We start from the raw sequence: 21,657 nt of genomic DNA on the forward strand, positions 1-21,657 counted from the left end.
TCTGCCCCCGGCCCATGAGCACGACCAAGGCTTCCACCCCAGCGGCCACGTTCTTAAGTTTTTCCTATGTGTTCAGCATCTCTCTTAGGCCACCTTGCATGAGAAACCCTTGTCCTGGAGTCACGGGACAGGGGGAGTCATTGTTGAGTCTTCCCATTATTTGTGGGTGAACTGGTTCCCAGTACAACGGTTTCCCTGCCAGGCAACATTCCCTTTCCCCTGGGCCACTGGTTCTCAAGCCTGCCGCCATATTGGATCCCATGGAGAACTGAATAGATTCCTTCCCTGGGTTCCCCACACAGGCCAAGGAAGTCAGCTTCTAGGGGGTGGGCCTGGCTTCAGACGTTTCAGTGCATCCCAGGGGATTTTAATACGCAGCTAAGGATGACCACCAGTGTTCCAGACCTGTGCGGCCCTTATGGGAGCTTCCAGGCCCATGCAGCTCTCTGAGCTACAGTGACGATTAAATCAAGTGAGAAATTTATTTCCTCATTTGCACCAGCCACATTTCAGGTGACCAATAGACACGAGTGCCTAGAGCAGCAACTGTAACACATGGGGCAGAAGATTTCTATCATTGCCAAAAGTTCTAACAGACAGTGTTGCCCTGGTCCGCTCCCTGGTTTGTATGTCAGGAATAGAAATCGATATTTAAATGTAAAGCCTTGTGCTCACTTCGGCAGCACATATACTAAATGTAAAGCCTTAACGTGACTCCAAGAAAACATTCATTCTTGGTAACTCTGCTCCTAAAAATCAAATAATGACCGACACCCTCTGGGTCCTCTGCCACCGAAGAATTCTCTTGACTTATCCAGGCTTCCTCTACATAGACCCCAAACCTCCAGAAGTAATTACTTTTATTTGGGGCTGTTTATTTTAGCTCTTTAGAGTTCTCTCTTCTAACTTGGCTTTCAAACCCTGGGGCCTTTGGGGTGTTGTTCCCCAGTGGAAACTGAACATAGATGGAAATATACAACACCCACACACCCACACATGTACACGTGCACACCAGTTTTGCCCAGGACCCAACCTGCCCTTCGTCTGCCCCCACCCTCTTGGGATCTGAGCAGACAGAATTCTGTCATTGTCTTTCAGTATATGGGGGTGAACAGGATTCCCAGGCCAAGCCCTCCCCCAGACAGTCTGCGAGGCAGCCAACCCTCCAGAAGGTGCTGCCTGCCAGGTCTGGGCCTCAAGGAATCTCAGGCTGAGAACTCCTTCCTCACAGGCTCCAGACTTTTCCTCAGCTGCCTACCTCCGAGGTGTCTCTAGGGCCAGCATAGAATTCTCTCTGGGTAGAGAATTCTCTCTACCCAGCATAGAATTCACTCCTGGGCTGGCAGAGTCTAAAGGGCTGATCGACGGGCAGCGGGAAGTTCAGGAGGAAGCCCTGCACATGAGGGAGGCCTCTGGCTTTGGGGCTAGTCCACAGCAGCCCCTGAACAGAAGCCCAGCATGGCCATGGTTAGGGGGCTCAGAAGGCTCTTCTCTATGCCCTTCCCGTGATACAGCTCGGTAGACACTCTGCCCAGAGGACAGTTGTCTCTTGATTTCAGTCTCTCTTCCCTGTCCCCTGTTCCCCTCTTGAACCCTGCAGTGACCCCCCGCCCCCACTGCCACGCCATCCCCAGCTTCAAATCGACAGAGAGGCCAGCCTAGAGAGTTCTCGACTTTGAAGATCTCAGACATGGATCTCTCTGGCTGAAGCCTCCGGCCCGCCCCCATGTTCTTTCTCACTCCACCCTGCATCCCCTCCCCCCACTCCTGTTGGTCCAGCTCCTGGGGCCATACGCCTCTCCGCTCAGCCTGGACCCTTGTTTTGCCATTTCGACAACCCCCTTGCTTGCACTGAGACGCTCCACCCAACGTGCCAGCCCTCCAGACCACACCTGGGGTCCGGTCCCTTTTCCCAATCTCCCGGGGCACCGAGCAGAGCCTGACTCCAGGGTGCATCTGAGCTCATGAGGTCCACCCCAGCCCCGTCATTTTTCCTGCAGGTGGACTCATCACATCGGCTAGTCCTCAAGAGTCAGTTCTCACCCTCATGCCCAATGTCCTGTCCTCCCTCCCAGTGGAAGTTTCTGCCTACTGCCTCGGACACTCCCATGGCTGCCCACGATGAACGCCCTCTTCCCTCCTCCCCATGCCCCGGCTCCCTTGCATCCTTCACAATTCTCATGACCTCTACTTACACTCTTCCTCTTCCTGTGGTCTGACTCGTGTCCTTGGCTGTCACCTCTGAAAATAATCCCTTCCTCAGCAGTCTCTTCTCCTGCTGTGAATTTCTCCCGTGCACCGGCTCCGCCTGTAGTCTCCCTTGCCCTAAACTCAGCACCCACCACTTTCCAGCTACTACCTCTACTGAACTCCTTGCAAGCTCCAGACTGTTTCCTGTACGCTTGGACATTTTTTCTCACTTTCTGGTCACTGCTCCCTGCTTATCGTTGGCTCAAGCCCACAGTCTACCCTGCTCAACAGACAACTTCCTCATCGCAAACCGAGTGGCTCTGCTGGCTCCAACTCTGCGGGATCTCAACTCCTTTGCAGCCGGCTTGTCCCACCCGAGGCTTCGACCGTCACCTCTGCGCATCAGGGTCCAGCTCGTGTCGATGGAGCTGCTACTTCCCCGGATACAGAGTGACCCTCGGTTCCTCGCCCGCGTTTCCAACGACTCGCTACCCATTTCCACTTGGGCACCCGGCACCCAAGCCCACAGCCCCAGAACAGAATCATGGTGAGTGCGTCCCCCCAGGTCTTTCTTTTCGGGCGGTGCTGAGTCTCTCTGGACTCCTTCCTTCCTGAGGCCCCAAGTCACCAAATCCTGTTGCCTCGGAGCCTTTCTGTTCCTCTCCTGCTCTGAGCCCTGACTCTCATGGCTTCATGCCCATTTGCTTTCTGTCCCCTCTTGCTAACAGGGATATACTGGAGCTTTCTTAAATCCAGCTTCTCCCCTGGGACACTGGGTCTTAAGCCCTTTCATTTATTCATAGTCTTTGCTCCTATAGTTTGCAGAGCCTGAGGCTAGGCTGTCATTTCTCCCACGTTCAAGGAAACCCTCCTAGGCTCCACCTTCTCCTCCCAGCCTCTACCCTGCTTCTCTCTGCAGTAAAACGCCTGAAAGGAATTACCCCTCCTTGCATTCTGTGTTCTGCCTCTCTGGTCCGCTGTAAGCGGGGATTCTTCCCCATAGTTCCAATGAAACTGTTCCTGCCAAGGTCCCTGCTGATCTCCTCATTGCCAAAGTCAAGTCAACACTCAGCTCCCATCTTTTTCAACTGTTTTGTTCTCCGGGTGGTGTCTCAGGACACCACTGTCTTCTGGTTCCCCCGGCTCAGGGGCCAAGCCTTCCTCCATCTGTTCTCTGGTTCCTCCTGGTCTCTCCAGGCACTAAACGTGGGAGCATTCCTGGGCTCAGCCTTCAGACCCCTTCTCTCTAGATACCTGCTCTCTTCTCAGCAGTTGTCGTCCCTCCCCCACAACTTTAAATACCATCTTCAAATTTAGATGCCCCCCCCCCGCCCTAAATTCGGAGCTCCATCCACTCATACATCCCAGCATACTTGGTGTCTCCATCCAGGTGCCTCGTGAGCACCCTAGATTACCACGTCTACAACAGAAATCTTGGTTTCTACCCCACACCCGCCCACTTTTCTAGCAGCTTCCATATCTCGTAAACAGAAGCTCAGTTCCTTGGACAAAAATCTTTGTAGTCACCTTCACTTTGTTTTTTCTCTCTTCCTCTAAATCAAGGCCATGTGCAAATTCGGTCAGCTCACTCTCGCGAACAGATTAGATGTGTCTAATTCTTGCTACATCCACAGCCACCCCCCTCGCCACCATCAGCTCTCGTGGTAATCACGGCAGCCTCCTGACTGCCCTCCCTCGGCCGGCCCCGTGTCCCCACAGCTTGCTCTCAACACAGCTGCTAAGGGGATCCTTTTAGAACTAAAGTCAGACCAGGTTTAAGCCCTCCAAGCAGCTCTCACCTCTCTCAGAATAAAAAGCAAGATTGTAACCATGGCCTTCAAGGGACTAAGTGATCTGGCCCTTGGCCCTCTGTCTCTGACCTCATTTCCACCGTCCTTCATTCCAACCACGAGGGCCTCCTACTATCCCTCCAACTCAGAGCCTTTGCACTCACCGTTTTTCTGTCCCAACTCTCCCAACACCCACATGGCTCCCTCCTTTTACTCGGGTTGTCACTCACCTGGTGTCAGGTACCCTGACACCAACCCTTCCCTCCCTTCCCTTCTAAGCTTTCATCTTGCTTTATCTGTCTTTGTAATACCCACCGGGCCTACCTGCCCTGCTGGAGGTTTACTGTCCGCTTGCCCCCGTGCTCCTGTTCCCTGCTGTATCCCTAGCTCGGGCGGGAGGGACTCAACGAGCATTTTGTACTAAGTAAAGAAATGATCTCCTCCCTAACTGGGCTCATTTTAGTCATTCTCACCTCTTACCCCTCGCCTCCAGATCAACTTTCTAGAAGAACAGCTTTAATCCTACTGCTCTCTTTAGAAACCTCCTGTGACTTCCCTGCTATGTAAAATTCAAGGCCTTCCTCACCCCCCTTCCCTTTCTTGCCGTACCCCTCACCCCCACCGGGCCGCCTCCACATGCTCACGTGATCTGCTAAACCAGACCTCAGTGCCCTGAATCTTCTATCATTTCCTTCTCCGGGTCTCTCCTACTGCAGCCTGCCTGTGTGGCTTGCTTGTCCCTCCGCCTCCAATCACGAGCTCCCCTTTCCTCAGGACCCACTTCAGTTTGCGCCACCTCCATGAAGCCTTCCCTTACCACTCCACCTTTCCCATCCACAACAGCTCTAGCCCTGGGCAGCCTGACACATAGATTATGTCTGTCTGGAATCTGAGTTACCTGTCCGCCCTGTGGGCTTGTGTCTCCCAGCATTTCCATCTTTGTAAATCCCCTGGGTGCCATGCTACACACACACACACTGGGTACCCCACACATTTCCGGGGAGCGAACAAGTGCTCACACCCCACCCCAGTGATGGCTCTGTGTGCCCGATACTCACGTCGATTTCACTGAGGATGACGTCGATGATGCTGCCGATGACAATCAAGAAGTCAAACACATTCCAGGGGTCACCAAAATAGCCCTGGGAAGGACAGCATGGGAGAATCTGAGGGTGAGCTTTAGTGGGAAGGAGTTTGGGTGGCCAGCACGCGGTGGTGGCCCCCAGCCAAGGTAATGCAGAACGGCCAAGCCAGGCCAAGGTGGAGTGCCCATGGCTCTACTTTCTTTCTTTCTTTCTTTCTTTTTTAAAGATTTTATTTATTTATTTGACAGAGAGAAATCACAAGTAGATGGAGAGGCAGGCAGAGAGAGAGAGAGAGGGAAGCAGGCTCCCCGCTGAGCAGAGAGCCCGATGCGGGACTCGATCCCAGGACCCTGAGATCATGACCTGAGCCGAAGGCAGCGGCTTAACCCACTGAGCCACCCAGGCGCCCCAGGCTCTACTTTTCACTAAGGCTCCTGTGTGACCACACAACCCACTACTCCTTCTCCCTCTGGCTCTGTATTTCTCCTCCTCCAGAGCACAACACGGTTGGAGGGGAGAGAGAGAATGCTTGAGAACTCAGAATCTGGGTTCCTGGTCCGGATGGGGGACTCTTTTTCATCTGCCTCAGATCGAAGTCCTGTCTGGGGCTCCATAGTGCAGAACTGCAGGTGCGGTAGGGGGTGGCCGGGCAGAGCTGGGCACGGTGGGAGTGGACTGGGGAACCAAAGACACAGCAAAATACTCCCCCAGCCCTGGGCTTCCTCTTCAGAAGCTTAAGGGGAGTCAGGGAACATAAGAAACCCTCAACAAAGGGCGCTGGGAAGAGGCAGCCAACACTTATGGCCATCACCAGTTCCGGCAGCCTGACTATCTCGCGTGCCCTGTGTCCGAAGGAGGAAATGGGCTGAAGAGTGAGCAGGGTAGGAGCAGAAGTGCTGGACGAGGGGGCCCTTCAGTAGAACGAGACCGGTGTGGCGGTGCTCCATGAGAAGGTCCCCTTCCCTCCAGGCTCCACCTGACCCCTGTATCCCCGCACTCACCCTGGCCTTGAACGCCATGAGCTTGAGGACCATCTCCAGGGTGAAGATGATGGTGAAGGCCACATTGAGGATGTCTGAGATGTGGTTCATCTCCTCCGACTGGTTGTAGTGCTATGGAGAGGCACAGGAGAGGGGGCTGGGAGGGCCCAGCTTCCCTGCCCTGCAGGGGGCATCCCAGAGCTCTGTGCTCTTCCCAGACCACCCCAGTCCTCTTCGTTGGGTTTCCTGCCCATTTTCTTTTAAATCTCAGAAGACTGGGTGCCTGTTTTGCTACCCCCTGAACTCCACCAAGTCTGATGGATCCCACAGAGATGGTGAAAGGAGAAGGTGAGGGTCCTGCTGGTCCACCTCTGGGCTCCAAGGCCAGAGCTCACTTCCAGATCAGTTACGGGATGACCGGGAGGGGAGGCCCCCCAGCAGGGCTCGGGGACAAGTCCCACCTAGTCCCTGGAGCACAGGACCAGGAGAGAAGCTCGCTGTCTCTAGCACTGGTATGATCAGCAGCCACAGGTGTACTGGTGGGCCACCAAGCTCACCAGGTGGACTGTATTCACGCTGCCCCCCCAGCCCCCCACCCCGTGACAGCGAGATGATTGAAGCAGGAAACTTAGCCCCCTTGCTCCACCCCTGTGATCCTCCTTCAATCTATTTCCTTATAACATTTGCTGGGAATCTCTTACTCTTTTTGGAAAGTTGACGAAATCCCACTTTTCCAACAAAACCTTGCCAGGTAGTTAGTTCAGAAGGATCTGCCGTCCCCTGCCCTGCCTGGTCTTGCAGGACAGCCTAAGTCTGGGCCCAGTTCAGACTCAAACTTGAGCCACTGCTCACGGCCCTCAGTAGGACCTGGGCCTGCCGGCCCCGTGACTCCTCTTCCATGTCCTCATCACCCGGCCACGCGGGGTCCTGCGGCTGCGGGTGTCTCGGGCTGCCTGGCGGCACCATTCTATTTATACAGGCCTGACGGGAGCTGAGGCTTCTTTAAGGTTTGCTAACGATGCTGCTGATTAGGAGAGTGTCTATAAAGTATGCTCAACTCCCAAGAGACACCTGTTCTGTGAATATTAAAGCCATTTTTCTCGAGACTGGAGCCAAAATTCCAACCAACTCCATCAGCCACATTTGCAACAGCGGAACATAAACCGAGAAGGCACTTTCTCCTTCCTACGCAGCCTTGTGCTTCTGCTTAGCCATCTCCTGTTGACTGACTCTGTAGCTATTTATATGTGTGAATTCCTCTTAATAAACCGGTGGGTGCCCGGCAACAAGGCCTGGGCCCAAGGCACTCCTCTGTCCCCCTTGGTACCTCACCGCACCATGTCCAGTACCTAGCAGGTGCCGGGAAAAGTACGGGGCTGGGGCAGGAGCCCGGAACCCTGCCCTCCCCACATGCCCTGCCCTGCCACCTGTCCCTCAGGGGGACAGGTGTCTCCTAGGGGGCCCTTACCTGCATGCCCAGGCAGATGGTGTTGAGCATGATGAGGGCAAACATCAGATACTCGAAGTAGGACGAGGTGACGACATACCACACCTGATACTGGTACGGGTTCTTGGGGATATAGCACCTCAGTGGGCGGGCCTTCAGGGCGTACTGCACACACTGGCGCTGGGACACAACGCCACAGGGCAGGTGAGCGAGGAGCCCCCCACCTTGTTCTCACGCTCTCATGCGTGGGCTCGAGGGCACCCTGCCTTCTGGTCAGCCAGGAGCCGCTGAGGCCAGGAGCTCATGGCGGATGGGCTCTGCAGGCCTGTTGAGGGGAAGGGGTCCAGTGGGCCCGTGGGGTCCCCCTGCACTTCCCCAGCCTATTTCAAACATGGCTCTCGTCCCAGCCAGGGTTCTGAAGGGTCTCCTCTGGGCACAGTTAGGGTTCCATGAGCAGACTCCCACACCACCAACTCGTGTTGCTTCATGTTAGGGAATGGGTCAGAGATGGGGTAGAGTGCGTGGAGGCTGGGTCTGGGCATGAAATGGAAATTCTAGGGTCATCCTTAGCCCTGGGACTTTCACTGGCCAAAGCCTAGGGCTCAGGCCGGCAGAAGGCCGGCTGGGGCTCTGCTCCCCACCTCAGCCCAGGCACCTGGTTCTTGTCCAGCTCACAGTTCTTGTACTCCGTCTCTCCCTGCTCCTGGAAGGTGACAATGACGAAGCCCACAAAGATGTTCATCATGAAGAAGGCAATGAGGATGATGTAGATGATGAAGAAGATGGCCATCTCCACTCTGTTGTTGTAGATGGGGCCCGTGTCCTCCTTGTATGAGTCTATGGCCTGGTAAAGTAGCCTTGGGAAGGGCAGAGAAAAGCCTGGGCTGGCCTGGGGCGATGAGGCAGAGGGTTATGCCAGGAAGGGTGGGTTTTATCCCACTAGCCATGGGGCGCCAAGGGAGCTTTCTGAACCATCAAGCGACAGAAAAGCAACCATGCCAGAAAATTCTGGAGCAGGTCCTGGAAAGGGCCCGTTTTTCCGTGGGATGGCTCATCTACCCACATCAATCACTAGGGCCCCCCATGCGGGCTGAGAAGCCCATACCTGCTGGGGGACTAGGGACACTTTGTCAGCATCCCCATCTTCGGAGGGCCAGTCAACACACAAGTCCTTCAAACCCTCCAAGCTGGTGGGTCTGTTGAGTGTTTACCACGGGCCTGACACAGAGCAGCGAGGGCTGCAGCAGGCCGAGATGGCTCCCCAGCCCTGCCCCCACCGTGCCCGTGTGGGACCCAGGCCCCAACCCTCACTCACTGAGGCCATCCCTCAAAGGTGGAGACTGTGAAGAGTGACATCATGGCCGAGAGCACGTTGTCAAAGTGGAAATCACTGTGTACCCACTGGCGTGGGCGCAGCTCCATCTGCGTGGGGTCTCCGTCCTTGTACACGTAGTAATAGCCTCTGGTGGGGGGGAGGCTCAGTTACTCCCCTGGGCAAGGCCTGGCTTCCTCCTTCCCACGCGAATCCTCTGGGCCCTGGGCAGTGAGCACGCCGGAGAAAAAAGTCCCAGACCAGGGACCAAAGGAGACACTGCTGGGTCCTCCCTCCCTGCAGCTACCCAAGGAAAGGTACTTTAGAACATTCCTACTGGACCTAGGGGCTCGGGTTCCCCAGGTCCCTCTCACACAAGGTCCCCTGTCCAGTGGCCGTCCCACCGTGTGTCCTCAGCCAGCAGCGCTCCGCCCACCTGCACTCCTTCTCTGTCATCTTGGATAAGTCATTGCAGCTGAAGAACTTCCCCTGTGTCCCCGAGGAGGAAGGAGGGAGAGAGAGACACACGTTGTCACAGAAACAGCATTCAGTGGGCAATGGAGGTAAATCGTGGGAGTGAGAGGGAAAGGCAGGGCATGGGGAAGGAGGAGCCTGTCTGTTCCTTAAAGAGGGGGCGGGACCCCAGAAGGGTCTTTCTCCTTCCCCAACATCCATTCTCTCAGCTACCCTGTGGGCTTCCCCACCAGGCCTGAGGCTGCCAAGGCTGAGAAGCCGGGTCCTTAGCAGGAGCCTTGGCTGCAAGCCCCAGGCTGGGCCTGAGCAGAAGGAAATACAAACAGGCTTGGCCCGGCTCCTCCCTCAGGCAGCCCCCTTCAATCTACCGCTGTAGGACACCCTCTTGGGTCTCCCCATTACAGATCAAAAAGAAGTATTGCCCCACCTCCTACTTTCCTTCTCCTGCAGGTGGGCTGGCCACAGGGCTGCCGTGGGAATAAAAGCCATAGGAATGGAGCCCAGCGGGGCCGTGAAGGTACACATTGTCTCAAAGTGAAGCAGGGATCCCAGCATGGGATCCTGAGGGCCTGAACAGGTCCCAGCACTGTGCCTCCCAGACTGATTTCAGGCAGATCGGTTTTTTTGTTTTGTTTTGTTTTGTTTTGTTTTTTATCTACATCACAGACTGGGTACCCACGGAAGAGTTTGTTTGGAGAAAAGAAGTTGATTGCTAGGTCTTCATGTGGCTAAATTAAGTTTGAAATCCACGGAATCTGGTTGGGTTCCCTCAAAGGCCCCCAGAGGGAACTGCTTCAGTCCAGGATACGGGGCTAGTCGAAGGCACAGCTGTCCTGCCCACTGCAGGTGTTTGCTGTTCCAGACACACCCCCTTTTCCAGTTGCCAGAGCAGAGGGGCGCCGGGGAGGCGGGTGACATCGGGGGAGAACGGGAGAGGACACAGCTGCCACTGGGCAGTTTTGTGGGGACTTGAAACCAAACACTCAATTTAATACAAAAAGCAAACTCTTGATGTAATATAGAATGCATGCACAAGTGTCCACTGTGTAAAACGAGAGGTAAAATGCCACTTGTCACTGATGTCTGACCATTATCGCAACGGGCAGTCTTTTTTTTTTTTTTTTTTTTTTTTTTAAATTTTCTTTTTTTGTAACTTTGCCAGAGAGGTAGAGAGCACAAGTAGGCAGAGCAGCAGGCAGAGGGAGAGGGAGAGGCAGGCTCTCTGCCAAGCAGGAAGCCCAATGTGGGGCTTGATCCCAGGACCCTGGGATCATGACCTGAGCTGAAGGCAGCCGCTTAACTGGCTGAGCCACCCAGAATGGGCAGCCCTTTGCTAAAAGACTAAAGCACAGGAGAGTTTGGGGTTGTGGGACAGCTGTTCTTGCTTGGAAGGGACACAGGAGCCAAAGGAAGGGGTTGCTCATTCATTCTTGCAAACAGCATGTTGTGTGGGCCAACCACACTCCAGACCCAGGCTAGGTGCCAGAGTCAGGGATGACTCAGATACAGACTCTGCCCTCAGGAGGCCCCAGGGCCCCTGGCCTGGCAGCAGAGGGGGCAAGGGGAGAGGGAACGGGGCAGCCCTCCTCTGGTGCCAGGAGAAGGTCCCATGCAGATCACAGTGAGCACTGCTTTGAGGCTAAGCTATCACAATCTCTATGTGGTCTCCACCGCCACCACCCAGGACAGTAACCAACAGGACCCAACTTCCTTCACATCATCTGGACTGCTGCTCCCCACCCAGACTGCTCTCCCCAAAGCCTGCTCCCTGCCCACTGGGAGAGACTTGGGTTTGCTTCATGACCCCTTCTCCTCTGCCTTAGCAGAGGCCCTGGCCCAGAGAAAATGCTCTATAAATGTTGAATGAACGAATGGCTGTAAGATGACACCATTGCCTAAGTCTGACTGCAGTGATGTCACCGTGATTGTCACACCTGGTGTCAGGAACAGATTGGGTCGTGAGAGGCAGTGTCAAGGGTGTTGGGGGATACACTTCGATGCCGATTTCTGTGTGATGGGCAGAGGCATTCAGAAATCAGCTGGGTGGGAGAGGACACCTTGCCGGGTAATTTCTAGAGAGGAACTGCAGAGCTGTGTCCTCCCAGGAAGGTGAGAACAGAATGAGGCAGCTCCCGGACTAGAATGATGGCCTCCCTCCCTTAGAGGCTCCTGGTAGATGTGAATGATGCCAGACATTCCGGGGGGGAGCATGGGGTGCAGCGCACTGAAGCAAGTAGAGTGGGCGGGGTGGGCTGGGGAGCATGTTTAGACAAGCCTGGCTGGATGGGAGAGGTGGGGGCGGTGCTCACAGGGCCAGCAGGAGGGGGAGGGACCTCTATCCTTAAGGAGAAGCCACGGAGAGCCAGGAAGACAGCAGGTGCCACGACCACGGCGGCCAGCAGAGCCAAAGGGGCCAGGGAGGGGCATCAGGAAACCACATCCAGACTCCAGACGGCTGAACCTCACAACCCAGCGCACCCAAGGACATCGTTTGCACACTTTGGGGCTCCCTGGGCTTAGAGGCAGGGAACAGACCAGCTCCAGCCTTGGCCTGACAGCTGGCCCGGGAGCTAGGGAGAGGAGGCAGACTGCCCAGGCGGGCGGGGCTCACCTTGAAGAGCTGGACGCCGATGCAGGCGAACATGAACTGCAGGAGCGTGGTGACCAGGACGATATTCCCGATGGTGCGGATGGCCACAAACACGCACTGCACCACGTGCTGGGGAGGGAGAGCTGGTCGGCCCTGACCCATCCTCACCATCCCTTGCTGCCTCACCGCTAGCAGGAGGGAGGGAGACGTCCACGGGGGACGCAGGGCTGCCCAGACTCATCCTTCCTGTGCCCCCCACCCCGTTTGGCAAAGGGGACAGAACACACGTCCCCGCGATGGCTGGGCTGAGGTCTCTGGCGTCGGGCCCCTGCAGCCCCTCTTTCCTGCTCCTGGGGTCCTGCACACGCCTTCTTACCTTCAGCCCTTTGGCTCTGTTGATGGCCCGGAGGGGTCGGAGCACCCTCAGCACCCTCAGGATTTTCACCACAGAGATGGCGCTGGACCTGGGGGAGGGCAGTCGAGGAGTGGGCACCGCCGGCCACCTGCTCCGGCCTCCTGCAGCTAGCCCACCGCATCTGCCGCCTCTCTGCCTGGAAGCCCTCCAGTCTTTCCCCGCTCCCGTAAGCAGCGTGTGTGCTCTAACCCAGGATAAAACCACCTCCTGCTAACGGGTGCCAAGCCGTGCGGCACAATAAGGGGGTGACCCAAAGCTAGGGGCTGTGCTCCCTCAGTGTAGCTGGAGGACTGCCTTCTCCTCTCTGCATCCCCCCCTACTCTCGAGGACACTGCTCTGGCCACTTAGTATGGTCCCTTTGGTCCAGTTAGTGACACCCCAGGGGACCCTGGACCCCGATCCATGGCCCCAAGAATTCCTCCCCTTGCAGCTTGGTGTCTACCAATACACAGTGGGTGGGGCTCCGCTCTGAGGAGGGGACCACTTGGGGGTCACCCCGTCATTGCTCACTCAAGTCCCATGGAGATGAGGGACACGGCCACCACCAGCAGGTCCAGGATGTTGAAGTAGTTGCGGCAGAAGGAGCCCTTGTGCAGGAAGGCACCGTAGGTCGTCATCTGGGGGGAGAGGCAGCATCCTGGGTGGGGGCGCGGCTTGGGAACACACCTGTCCCCGTGAAGTAGGGCTTTCCTAGGCAAGATTCACCTCAGTCTGATCGCAAGGCACTCGCTGAGGCAGAGAGCTGCCAGAGGCTCTATCCTTCACTCTGCGCCTTGCTGGGTCCTCAGTGCTGTTGCCCCCATCCTCTGTTCCCAGTTCTGGAAACAGGACTTCTCACAGGCAGCTACGCTATGCTTTGCTCTCTGAGCTCATCTCTGCTCACATGCCCCGGGGCGTCCCAGTCTCCTTTCCCCTGAGGCCACAGACTGGGGAAGCCCCGGCCCTGCTCTCCCCGACAAAACAGGAGGAAACTCATCTTCCTCCTCCCCGGAGGGCTTCTTCAGAAGTCGGCTCTGCCCTGAGGATTGCTGAGTTAGGCTGAACAGCCGGGGAGGACGGGAAGAACTTCACCAGGCCCCTGACGCTTCCCCTGCCTGTTGTCCCACCTTCTTGCTGGTCCCTCAGCTTCTTCCCTGTGCTCTGTGATCATCTCCGAGGCCCTTTGCACAAACACGCTTGAAGTCTAATGGGCTTGAAGCCTTTCCTGGCATTGACGGTGACTTCGTCTCAACTCACCTTCCTGGCTTCTGAAGCCAGCCCTCCTGTTTGTTCTGGGCTATGTCCCAGCCCAAAGGGACCACTTCCTCCCCTCTGAGCACATCCCAAACACCTCCTCACAATGCATGTGCTGTTGTTTTGTCCTCCTGGACTGGCCTTGCTATCTCTCCCTAATGAAGTCCTGTCCAACCTCAAGGGTTAACTCTAAGCTACCACCTCCAGGAAGCCCTCTGGGATGTCAGGGAAGCCACCGTCCCTCTGCTCAACTCCTTTAGTAGTCAAAGGCCCTGATATAAGGAACTGTCCTGAATTCTTATTGCAACCTGCTCTGGGCTATTCCTCCTGCAAAGTTCCTCCCCTCGCCCCTCCTTATTCATGAAAGTGAAGGCTGGGGCTGCTGGGTCTCAGTTATAGACGGGCCCTCCCTCTGCCTCTCAGACCCTCCACAGGGATGGTGATGGTGTGAAATCGTGGGTCGGCCTAAGAAGGGGAGAGCAGTGATGTGCTATGAGTAAGGAGAGGGAGTGCCATGATAGGGCAGAGCTGCCGGAAATCCATCCAGCACAGAGGTCACTTCTCTGAGGACCTCCAGAGAGAGGTCTTTCAGTCACGTGTCACGAAGCTCTAGGAACAAATCATAGCTCCCTGGGTCTATTCTAAGGCTAACCGTGCCTTCCTTCTGCAGGAAAACCCCCCAGGGCTCCAGAGAGAAGGGTTGTGCTCACTGAGAGGTGCAGAAAGATACACAGCCTGTGGGCTGGTTCTACTTCACATCCCCACTTGGCCACCTGCTCACCTGTTTGCCCCAACTTATGTGCAGCAACCCCCTCTGCTCTCCTGGATCTGGTGAGTCCTTCCCTGATGTTCTCTGCTCTCCTCTTGCTTTTCCCGCATCCCCGCAACCCAGCCTCTGAGTGGGTGCTGCATGTAAGTCAGAGCCACATCAGGCCTGATGTCCTGGCCTATAGACACCGTTCTGTAGACAGACCCAGGCTGTCCTACAGCCTTCACTCACCTTGAGGACAATCTCTACAGTGAAGACCGAGGTGAATGCAATGTCAAAATACCCAAGGATCTAGTGACAGAGCAGAGGGGACAGAAGTCAGTGAAAAGAAGTGAACAATGATATCATTATTATCTTCAATGCCATCACCACCATCATCACCATCATCATCGTCACCACCACCAGCACCACCACCACTACTATCATCATGGTTGTCACCATCACCCCTACCATCACTACCATTACTATCACCACTACTACCACCATCATCATCACCATAATCATCACCACTGCCATCATCGGCATTATTATCACCATTATTACCACTATCTTCATCACTACCACCACTGCTGTCATCCGCATTACTATCACCACCATCACCAGCATCATCACCATCATGACCATTACCATCACCATCTACCATCACCATCATCACCATCATCACCACTACCACCATCATGTCCACCACCACTACCATCACTGCTATTACCATCAGCACCATTACACCATCATCATCACTGTCATTATCACCACCACCACTATCATCATCACTACCACCACCACCATCATCACCATTAACATCACTACCATTACCACCACCACCATCACTACCTCCATCAATATCACCATCACCACTACCCTCACCACCATCACCATCATAATGACCACCACAATCACCCCATCATCATCATCACTATCACCAACATCACCACCATCCCCCTCACCACTACCACCACGACTACCACCATTGCCACCATCCCCCTCATCATTAAAACTAGGCACCAAGAGCCTGTCTGTGCTGTGTACTGTGGCAATACTGTTCCGAAGGAGTAGCTCGGGCATCTTGGTCCTCCAGGGACTTGAACTTTAAGAGACTCTGATGCCTGCAGCCACATAGAGCATACACTGAGCTCTGAGCAGCAGGGAGGTGTGCAGGTGGCTGAAGCCAGGTGGGGAGGGGTGCTGAGCTGGTAGAAAGCGTGGATCCGCCATCACCTGATTCCTCACAGACTCGGCCCGGATGGGGTCCTCGGCGGCCAGGGCGGCACTGCTGAGCAGGATGAAGAGCAGGATGAAGTTGGTGAACCAGGTGGCATTGACAATGCGGTGACACAGGACACGGATCCTGTAGAGGGACAGTGAGGGGACCAGGAGAACTGTGAGCCCTTGGGCATTCAGGCCTCACCAGCCTCTGTAGGGCAGAGAGACCCTGGAGCCTGCATCTGAAAGGCCCTCTGGCTGGACATGCCGGGGCTGGTCCACCACACCCCTCCTGCTATTTCTGTGGCCTCAGTCCCCTCCCCCAGCCAAATCCCTGCCCCCACCCACCCCAGCACTCCCCCACCACCCTGTGGTTTCCAGCCAAGTGAACAGGGCAGGCTGATCCCCATCCCGGAAGCAGACAGATGAAACTCCATGAAGACTATAGTCTGTGCATATGTTAAAGGTTTAAGACTGTGAAGCTAGTAAGAACTACAGCTTCACCCAGTTCTCATCCCCCATCCTGTCTAAAATCGCCCTCAACAAGGAAGCAAAATATACAAACCCTCTTAGCTGTGAGTAACCCCTAAGGTTTCCAGCATTCCTTCTCCCAGAGATACTAGCATTTTAAGCAGGGCACAAGATCTGAAGATAAGGGCATCAGTTTCTCACAGTGTTATGGTAGGCCCAGAGAATCAGGAGAAGGGGGGCCTTTTAGAGCAGAAACCAGCCCCTTCTGAGAGCCCCAACAAGCACCCTGCACAGCAGCCGAGGGGCCACCCACTTGTTGGTGGGGCTGAAGATGAAGAAGGAGCTGGCTTCTGGAATGGGTACCGCTTTCTCTTTCAGCTGCAGCTCAGCCAGGGGGCGTGGTCGGGGGCTCACAGGGATCTCAGGCTCATCTTCTTCATCATCGCCTGTGCAGAGGGGAGAGAGAGAAGTTGGAGGCATCTTTATATACTTTCCTGTTCCCCAGGTTCTGTGCTCTGAATGCAACCACAAACCCCCAACCACAAACAAGTGAGGGTGGGAGCGGGCCAGTGCAGGCCACAAGGGTGTCAGCAGAGTCCAGCCCAGGCATCTCCCTTTCCCCTTGGGGAATAGGTCAGGGAAAACTGTCGGTCCCAGAACCCTCCAGAAGCGGGGCCAGGACCAAAGTCAAGGAGCCTTGCTGTTTCATCTTCTGTCTCAGGGCTGGACTCACACCATCTCAAATGCTCGCAGTTGAGAAGTATAGGGGGGACTGTGCTCCAGAGGAGACGTGAGTTGTGGTCCAGGCTCTGCCCCTAACTTGCTGTGCTGACTAGGCAAGACCCTATCCTTCTTGGGTTTCAGCTTCCCAATTTGTGAAATTGATTAGGAGCAGGAGGCTTATTGAAATAGACTCTAAGTTCCTCTCCTGGGCTAGGATTCTAAAAATAATCATTTCAGAGAGGAACTGCCAGCATGGGGAAAAAAAAAAAAATCAATATCCTTAAGTTTCAGCTAGTCGCCAGTACTGAGGCAGATCCTGGGGTGGGAGGGGTAGAGGAAGAAGAGACAGACCCTCTAGGTTTATTGGCTAAGTCTCACGGCCTCACGAGACAGCACACTCCCTGAGCTCCTCAGCTGGGGTGAGAGGGGAGGTGAGGATCCAGTGATCAGACTGGAGGGCGTTGTCAAAGTCGGGGTGCCCCTCCCTGTCCAGGTCCTGCCCAGTCTCCTGTTAACCTCACCCCATAGCCACCTCACCGCTACTCCTCCTGGCCCTTTGGGGAAGCCCGGAAAGAGCCACTGTATTCTGCTCTCTCCACTCGATTCTGCTCTCTGCACCGGCTCTCAGCTTCACCCCCCTTTCTCCTGCCTCACAAGGAGCGTCCTAATGTGACACTGCCCATCTTGCCCTGGCTGCCAAGGACCCCAAAACACATCTTATGCTTAATGGAAAAAACTGTTCATTCTTAAAGTTAGCATATCTGCTTTCTTTTTTCCCTGTTTGTGCCCATTTTGTTCATTTCATTGTATGTATCTTTTGTCCTAAGCCTAAGGCATTTCAAATTGTCTTTTGGAAAGAAGCAGGATAAACATAGTCAACCTCCTTAGTAAGAACTCCCTTCCAACTGCCCACCTCACAACCCCTCAACCCTCTACCCTCCCCACTTCTTTCCAACCCTTACCCCTTCCTTAACCTCCCATTTCCTGGATCAGCCACCTTCCCCGGCATACCAGGCACGCTCATCTGCTAGGTCATGGTCGTTAGATGAAACAGCTTGAGATGAATTATTTTAAAACCCAAATATTCATTACTGGCAGATGTTTGAAGAAATATTATTAGTCCTGTCTCTATCAGCTCCGTGCTCCCCACACATCACTAGGCAAAATTGTTTCATGTGTTCATTCAATCTATTTATTGAGGGCCTACGCTATGCCATTTGGGGCACAGAAAGTCCCCCTGGAACTTGAGTCACTGAGGTAGACAGATGCTAATCAGCGGATCCCACAAAGAGCCATGAAGTTGCACCAGCGACCCCGTGCTCCCAGGACCCGTGAGGGAGCTAACAGGGAACCTCAGAGCTCTGGGGCTCCAGCCTCTTGCAGGTGGCTCGTTCACAGGAACCCAGCCTGGCCCCGCTCTCTCCACGGTGTTCTCTCCTTGGCACAGATAAATGGCTCTCTGCGGGAGCCACCATTTGCGAGACGTTCACGGTTTCTCTGTGGCTGTGTATCACCCTCCTGGCCGCCCTACCCTTGTCTCTTTCATTTCGATTTTTCCCGCAGTGCAAGTCAAGGTTCTATTTATTCCTGTTTCAGTCCAGCCCCCAGACCTGATGGATACTGAGGGGTGAGCAACCTGTCCGTCTCCCACACCACACAGACAGATGTCTGTGGTCTGCTCCGCGTGGCCAGAATGGAAAACTTGAAAACGGAGTCCTCAGCACTGAAGTACGTAACGGGCACTCAGTAAATACTAGCTGAATTAAATGAAAACAGAATGTGTGGTTTTTTCTATCATGTGTATAGTAGAGAGAGGCAGGCTTGCGGTGGCTCATATGCGGGACTAGGTCAGAAGGGATGTCTCTGTGTCGTGATCCACTCGAGGAAGGATCCAGGGAGGGGACGCGCAAGAGCTTGTCCCCTGGGGAGAAATCAACTCCCCAGCATACACCCCAACAGTCCCAAGACCCTCACCTGGGAAGTCAGCCGAAGGGTAAGGATCCTTTATTTCATTGACGTTAGATTCAAACTCATCGATTTTCAGCTGTAGGAATATGATGAAGATGAGGAATGCAGAAGCTGCAGTTTCTACTGACTGAGCACTTAGGGGAGGGGTAGGGTTGGCGTTAGAACAATCCTGCCTCCAGCCTGGGGGTAGGTTAAAGTAGGATCATTCTTTTTTTTTTTCAAAGGAGAAGCCAGGCACAGAAAGGTCAGACGAGTTGCCAAGACCTCAGCCTGTCTGAGCCTGTGCAAGGCAACCCCGGCTTAGTTGTCTGGGGCCCAACTCCCGAACCCTTTGACCTCCGCTTCCTCAGCTTCCAGAAGGGTTGAGCAGGGCCAGGCTGGAACAAGCAGGAAGTGGGGGGGACCAGTCTGGGCCCCGCAATGGATCGGGGGTGTCAAATGGGGCGGGAGACATCTGACTGGGGTAAGAAGCTGGGACTCTGAGGAAGTCTGGTTCCCAGACTGGGGTATCTGCGCCTCTCAGTACAAAGGATTCCTTGTGGGAGTGTAGCTATTGACTTTCTCCCCAGGAGAGTGGAGACAGATGCCCTCACCTGGCTGATAACCAGGCAGATAGCCCCTCTCCACCTCCCTACCCACCCCCAGCACCCTAAGTCACGGGGGTGACCCAGAGGACTTGCAGAGTCCCTCCCCATCCTGCCTCTGAAAACACCCCATGTGATATGCTCACCTTGGCGGTGGTAGGGATGCCCTCGCCCTTGGGTTTCTGTTCCAGCTTCTTGGCCATCACTGACTTCTCCTCCTCTGACTTGTCTGGGAGACCCCTGAGTTAAAAAACCAAGGAAGCCCACGGTAGAAGCCTGACTAGACAGTTCTCGGAGCTCAGGGAGCTCTGTGGACGATGGAACAGTGCAGGCTGCCAAGAGGGAAGGGCTATAGGCCTGAGTCTCTGACGAAAGGGCATGATGCCCACCTTGGGCCCGTGGCTAAACATGGCTCACTGATCAACCACACTCAGTGTTCATTGACAGGTAGATAGGTGGAAAGGGTCTTTGCACCTGGTTCATCAAGAATTCACAGTGTGGGAGCATGGTTTGGTCCAAGATGGGACTCAACTCTTTGGAAGCATCTGGATTTCATTGCTGGTCTTTCTGTCTTTCTCCTCCCATCCTGCCTCCCAGGGATGGGCATACCATTCCTGCAGGCACGGGCATTGAAGGAAGCAGGTCTTTGTCTAGAACCACTCAGTGTGGTTCTCCAGCCAGCAGCATCGGCGCCCCCTGGGGGCTTGTTAGACCTGTCGACCATCAACCCCAGCCCAAGACTTTCTGAATCAGAAGCAGTATTTTAACAAGATCCCCAGGTGACTCATTTGCAGTGACTTGTTTCTGGTCAGACTGGAAGACTAATCCTGCTTCTGTTCCTAGAGGAGGGTCTCAGGCTATGGAGAGTTATATGCCAAACTCACTGGTGAAGAGAACAGTACAGCCCCGAGAAACCAACCACCACTAGGACGTGTGCACGGCTCAGCAGAGGGAGAGGACTCCTTTCAAGAAGGCAAGTTCCCAGAACTCCCCACCAGGATTCCCTGGTGGGATCCTGCCTGGCTCTGCTGTCCCATTTCCTGGGGCCACCTCCAATTCTGCACCTAGGGACAGCTCAGAGGACGTCAGTCATCCCTAAACGTGTGGGTGCAGAAGCCTGCCCACTGGGACAGATGTCACCATGGCACAGCCCTTGCTCATCGGGCTCCAGTGCAGGGAGGCCACCACCAAGCATGCCAGGCCCCTCCCTGCTGGGGAGGCAGCACTCACTTGGACATCTTTCTGCGCTTTCTCTCCTCAGCTTTGGCCTTCTGGGCAGAAGTCAGGCTCTCGGCCTCAGCCAGGTTGTCCACAGCGATGGCCAGGAAGACATTGAGCAGGATATCTGAGGTCATCCTGCTAAGGAGTCTTGGGTTGTGGATGAAAAAGAAGACTCTGGGGCCAGAGTCCCACCCTGCCCAGCGGTTGGCAGGGCTTAACCCCACTGCCTTGGTGGGCTTGTCAGAGGGCCTCTTGCCAGAGTTACACACGGGGTGGCATGGGCCCGAGGACACGGACGAGCATCCGCAGGGTGGCCTGGCTGCATGGGGCTATCCACGATGGGCCTTGAGTGCCCCCCATTTCCCATCCATGACTGATCCCAGCTTCCACACGGGGCTGAGTGGGGAGCCTGTGAGGCACTGTCCCAGAGAGTCACGCTTGGCACCCATGAGCTCCAGGAACACTGGCTCCCTCCCTCCCCAGCCCCCTACTCATAATACCTACCAAATGCCGTGTACAGACCTCAGAACCCCCGGGGCCTGCTGGCTCTCTCTGCCCCAACCACCCCACCCTTCCATCTGCTTGTCTCATTCTCCACCGGCCTCTTTCCTCCTTCCTCCCTGCCTGCCTCCCAAACCTTCGGACCAGGCTGCCTACCAACCTCATGGCCCTGCAGCCAAACCCTGTCCTTCCTCCTGCCTGCTCCATGCTCACCAGCCTCTCTAGGAAGAAATCTGCCCACCAGTAACCAGTCACTTCTGTGATTCTTGAACATTCCTGGGGGGAGGGGGGAACTCTCCTACAGCTCTCCCTTGCAATTGCTATTTGCCATGTCCTAGCCCGCCCACCCTGCCCCATGAGTCTGGGGGCTGCCCTTCAGCCGGAGGGCTTGTTGCTTGGCATGTGTGTGGCCAGGACCCCCGTTTTCAGGCCCTCGCCCACCCCCTCCCACAGCTCTTTTCTGTGCCCTGCTTCCAAAGGGATACAATTGCCACAGACGAAAAGGATGATGAAATAAATACACACGAGCACCCCGGGGTAGGACGGTCCCCCGTAGGCCATGATCCCGTTGTACATCATGGAGTTCCAGTCTTCACCGGTCAGGACCTAGGGGGAGAGGGAGCACAGTGAGGGGAGGGGGTCGCAGAGGGTCTCCAGAGTCCTCTCTCGGGACTGCGTGGTCCCAAAGGCCCCTAGACCTTTCC

The 21,657-nt window shown here is 55.3% G+C and overlaps 1 protein-coding gene across 2 annotated transcripts in view; it reads right to left on the reverse strand.

Moving 5' to 3' along the window:
* CACNA1S (calcium voltage-gated channel subunit alpha1 S) overlaps positions 1-21,657 on the reverse strand; it is a 67,880-nt gene that overhangs the window by 12,652 nt on the left and 33,571 nt on the right. For both annotated transcript variants that reach the window (XM_059146380.1, XM_059146381.1), the window contains exons 13-28: positions 21,439-21,559; positions 20,462-20,576; positions 19,378-19,471; positions 18,654-18,723; positions 16,270-16,402; positions 15,501-15,630; positions 14,517-14,576; positions 12,794-12,900; positions 12,245-12,332; positions 11,890-11,997; positions 9,241-9,293; positions 8,808-8,954; positions 8,148-8,349; positions 7,514-7,672; positions 6,067-6,177; positions 5,039-5,122 (exon numbers count right to left, since the gene is read on the reverse strand). In XM_059146380.1, coding sequence (XP_059002363.1) covers positions 5,039-5,122; positions 6,067-6,177; positions 7,514-7,672; positions 8,148-8,349; positions 8,808-8,954; positions 9,241-9,293; positions 11,890-11,997; positions 12,245-12,332; positions 12,794-12,900; positions 14,517-14,576; positions 15,501-15,630; positions 16,270-16,402; positions 18,654-18,723; positions 19,378-19,471; positions 20,462-20,576; positions 21,439-21,559 — 1,782 coding nt within the window. The remainder of the gene's footprint in view (positions 1-5,038; positions 5,123-6,066; positions 6,178-7,513; positions 7,673-8,147; positions 8,350-8,807; positions 8,955-9,240; positions 9,294-11,889; positions 11,998-12,244; positions 12,333-12,793; positions 12,901-14,516; positions 14,577-15,500; positions 15,631-16,269; positions 16,403-18,653; positions 18,724-19,377; positions 19,472-20,461; positions 20,577-21,438; positions 21,560-21,657) is intronic.

The sequence above is a fragment of the Mustela lutreola genome, chromosome 14, assembly GCF_030435805.1.
Source record: "Mustela lutreola isolate mMusLut2 chromosome 14, mMusLut2.pri, whole genome shotgun sequence".
Classification (NCBI taxonomy): Eukaryota; Metazoa; Chordata; class Mammalia; order Carnivora; family Mustelidae; genus Mustela; species Mustela lutreola.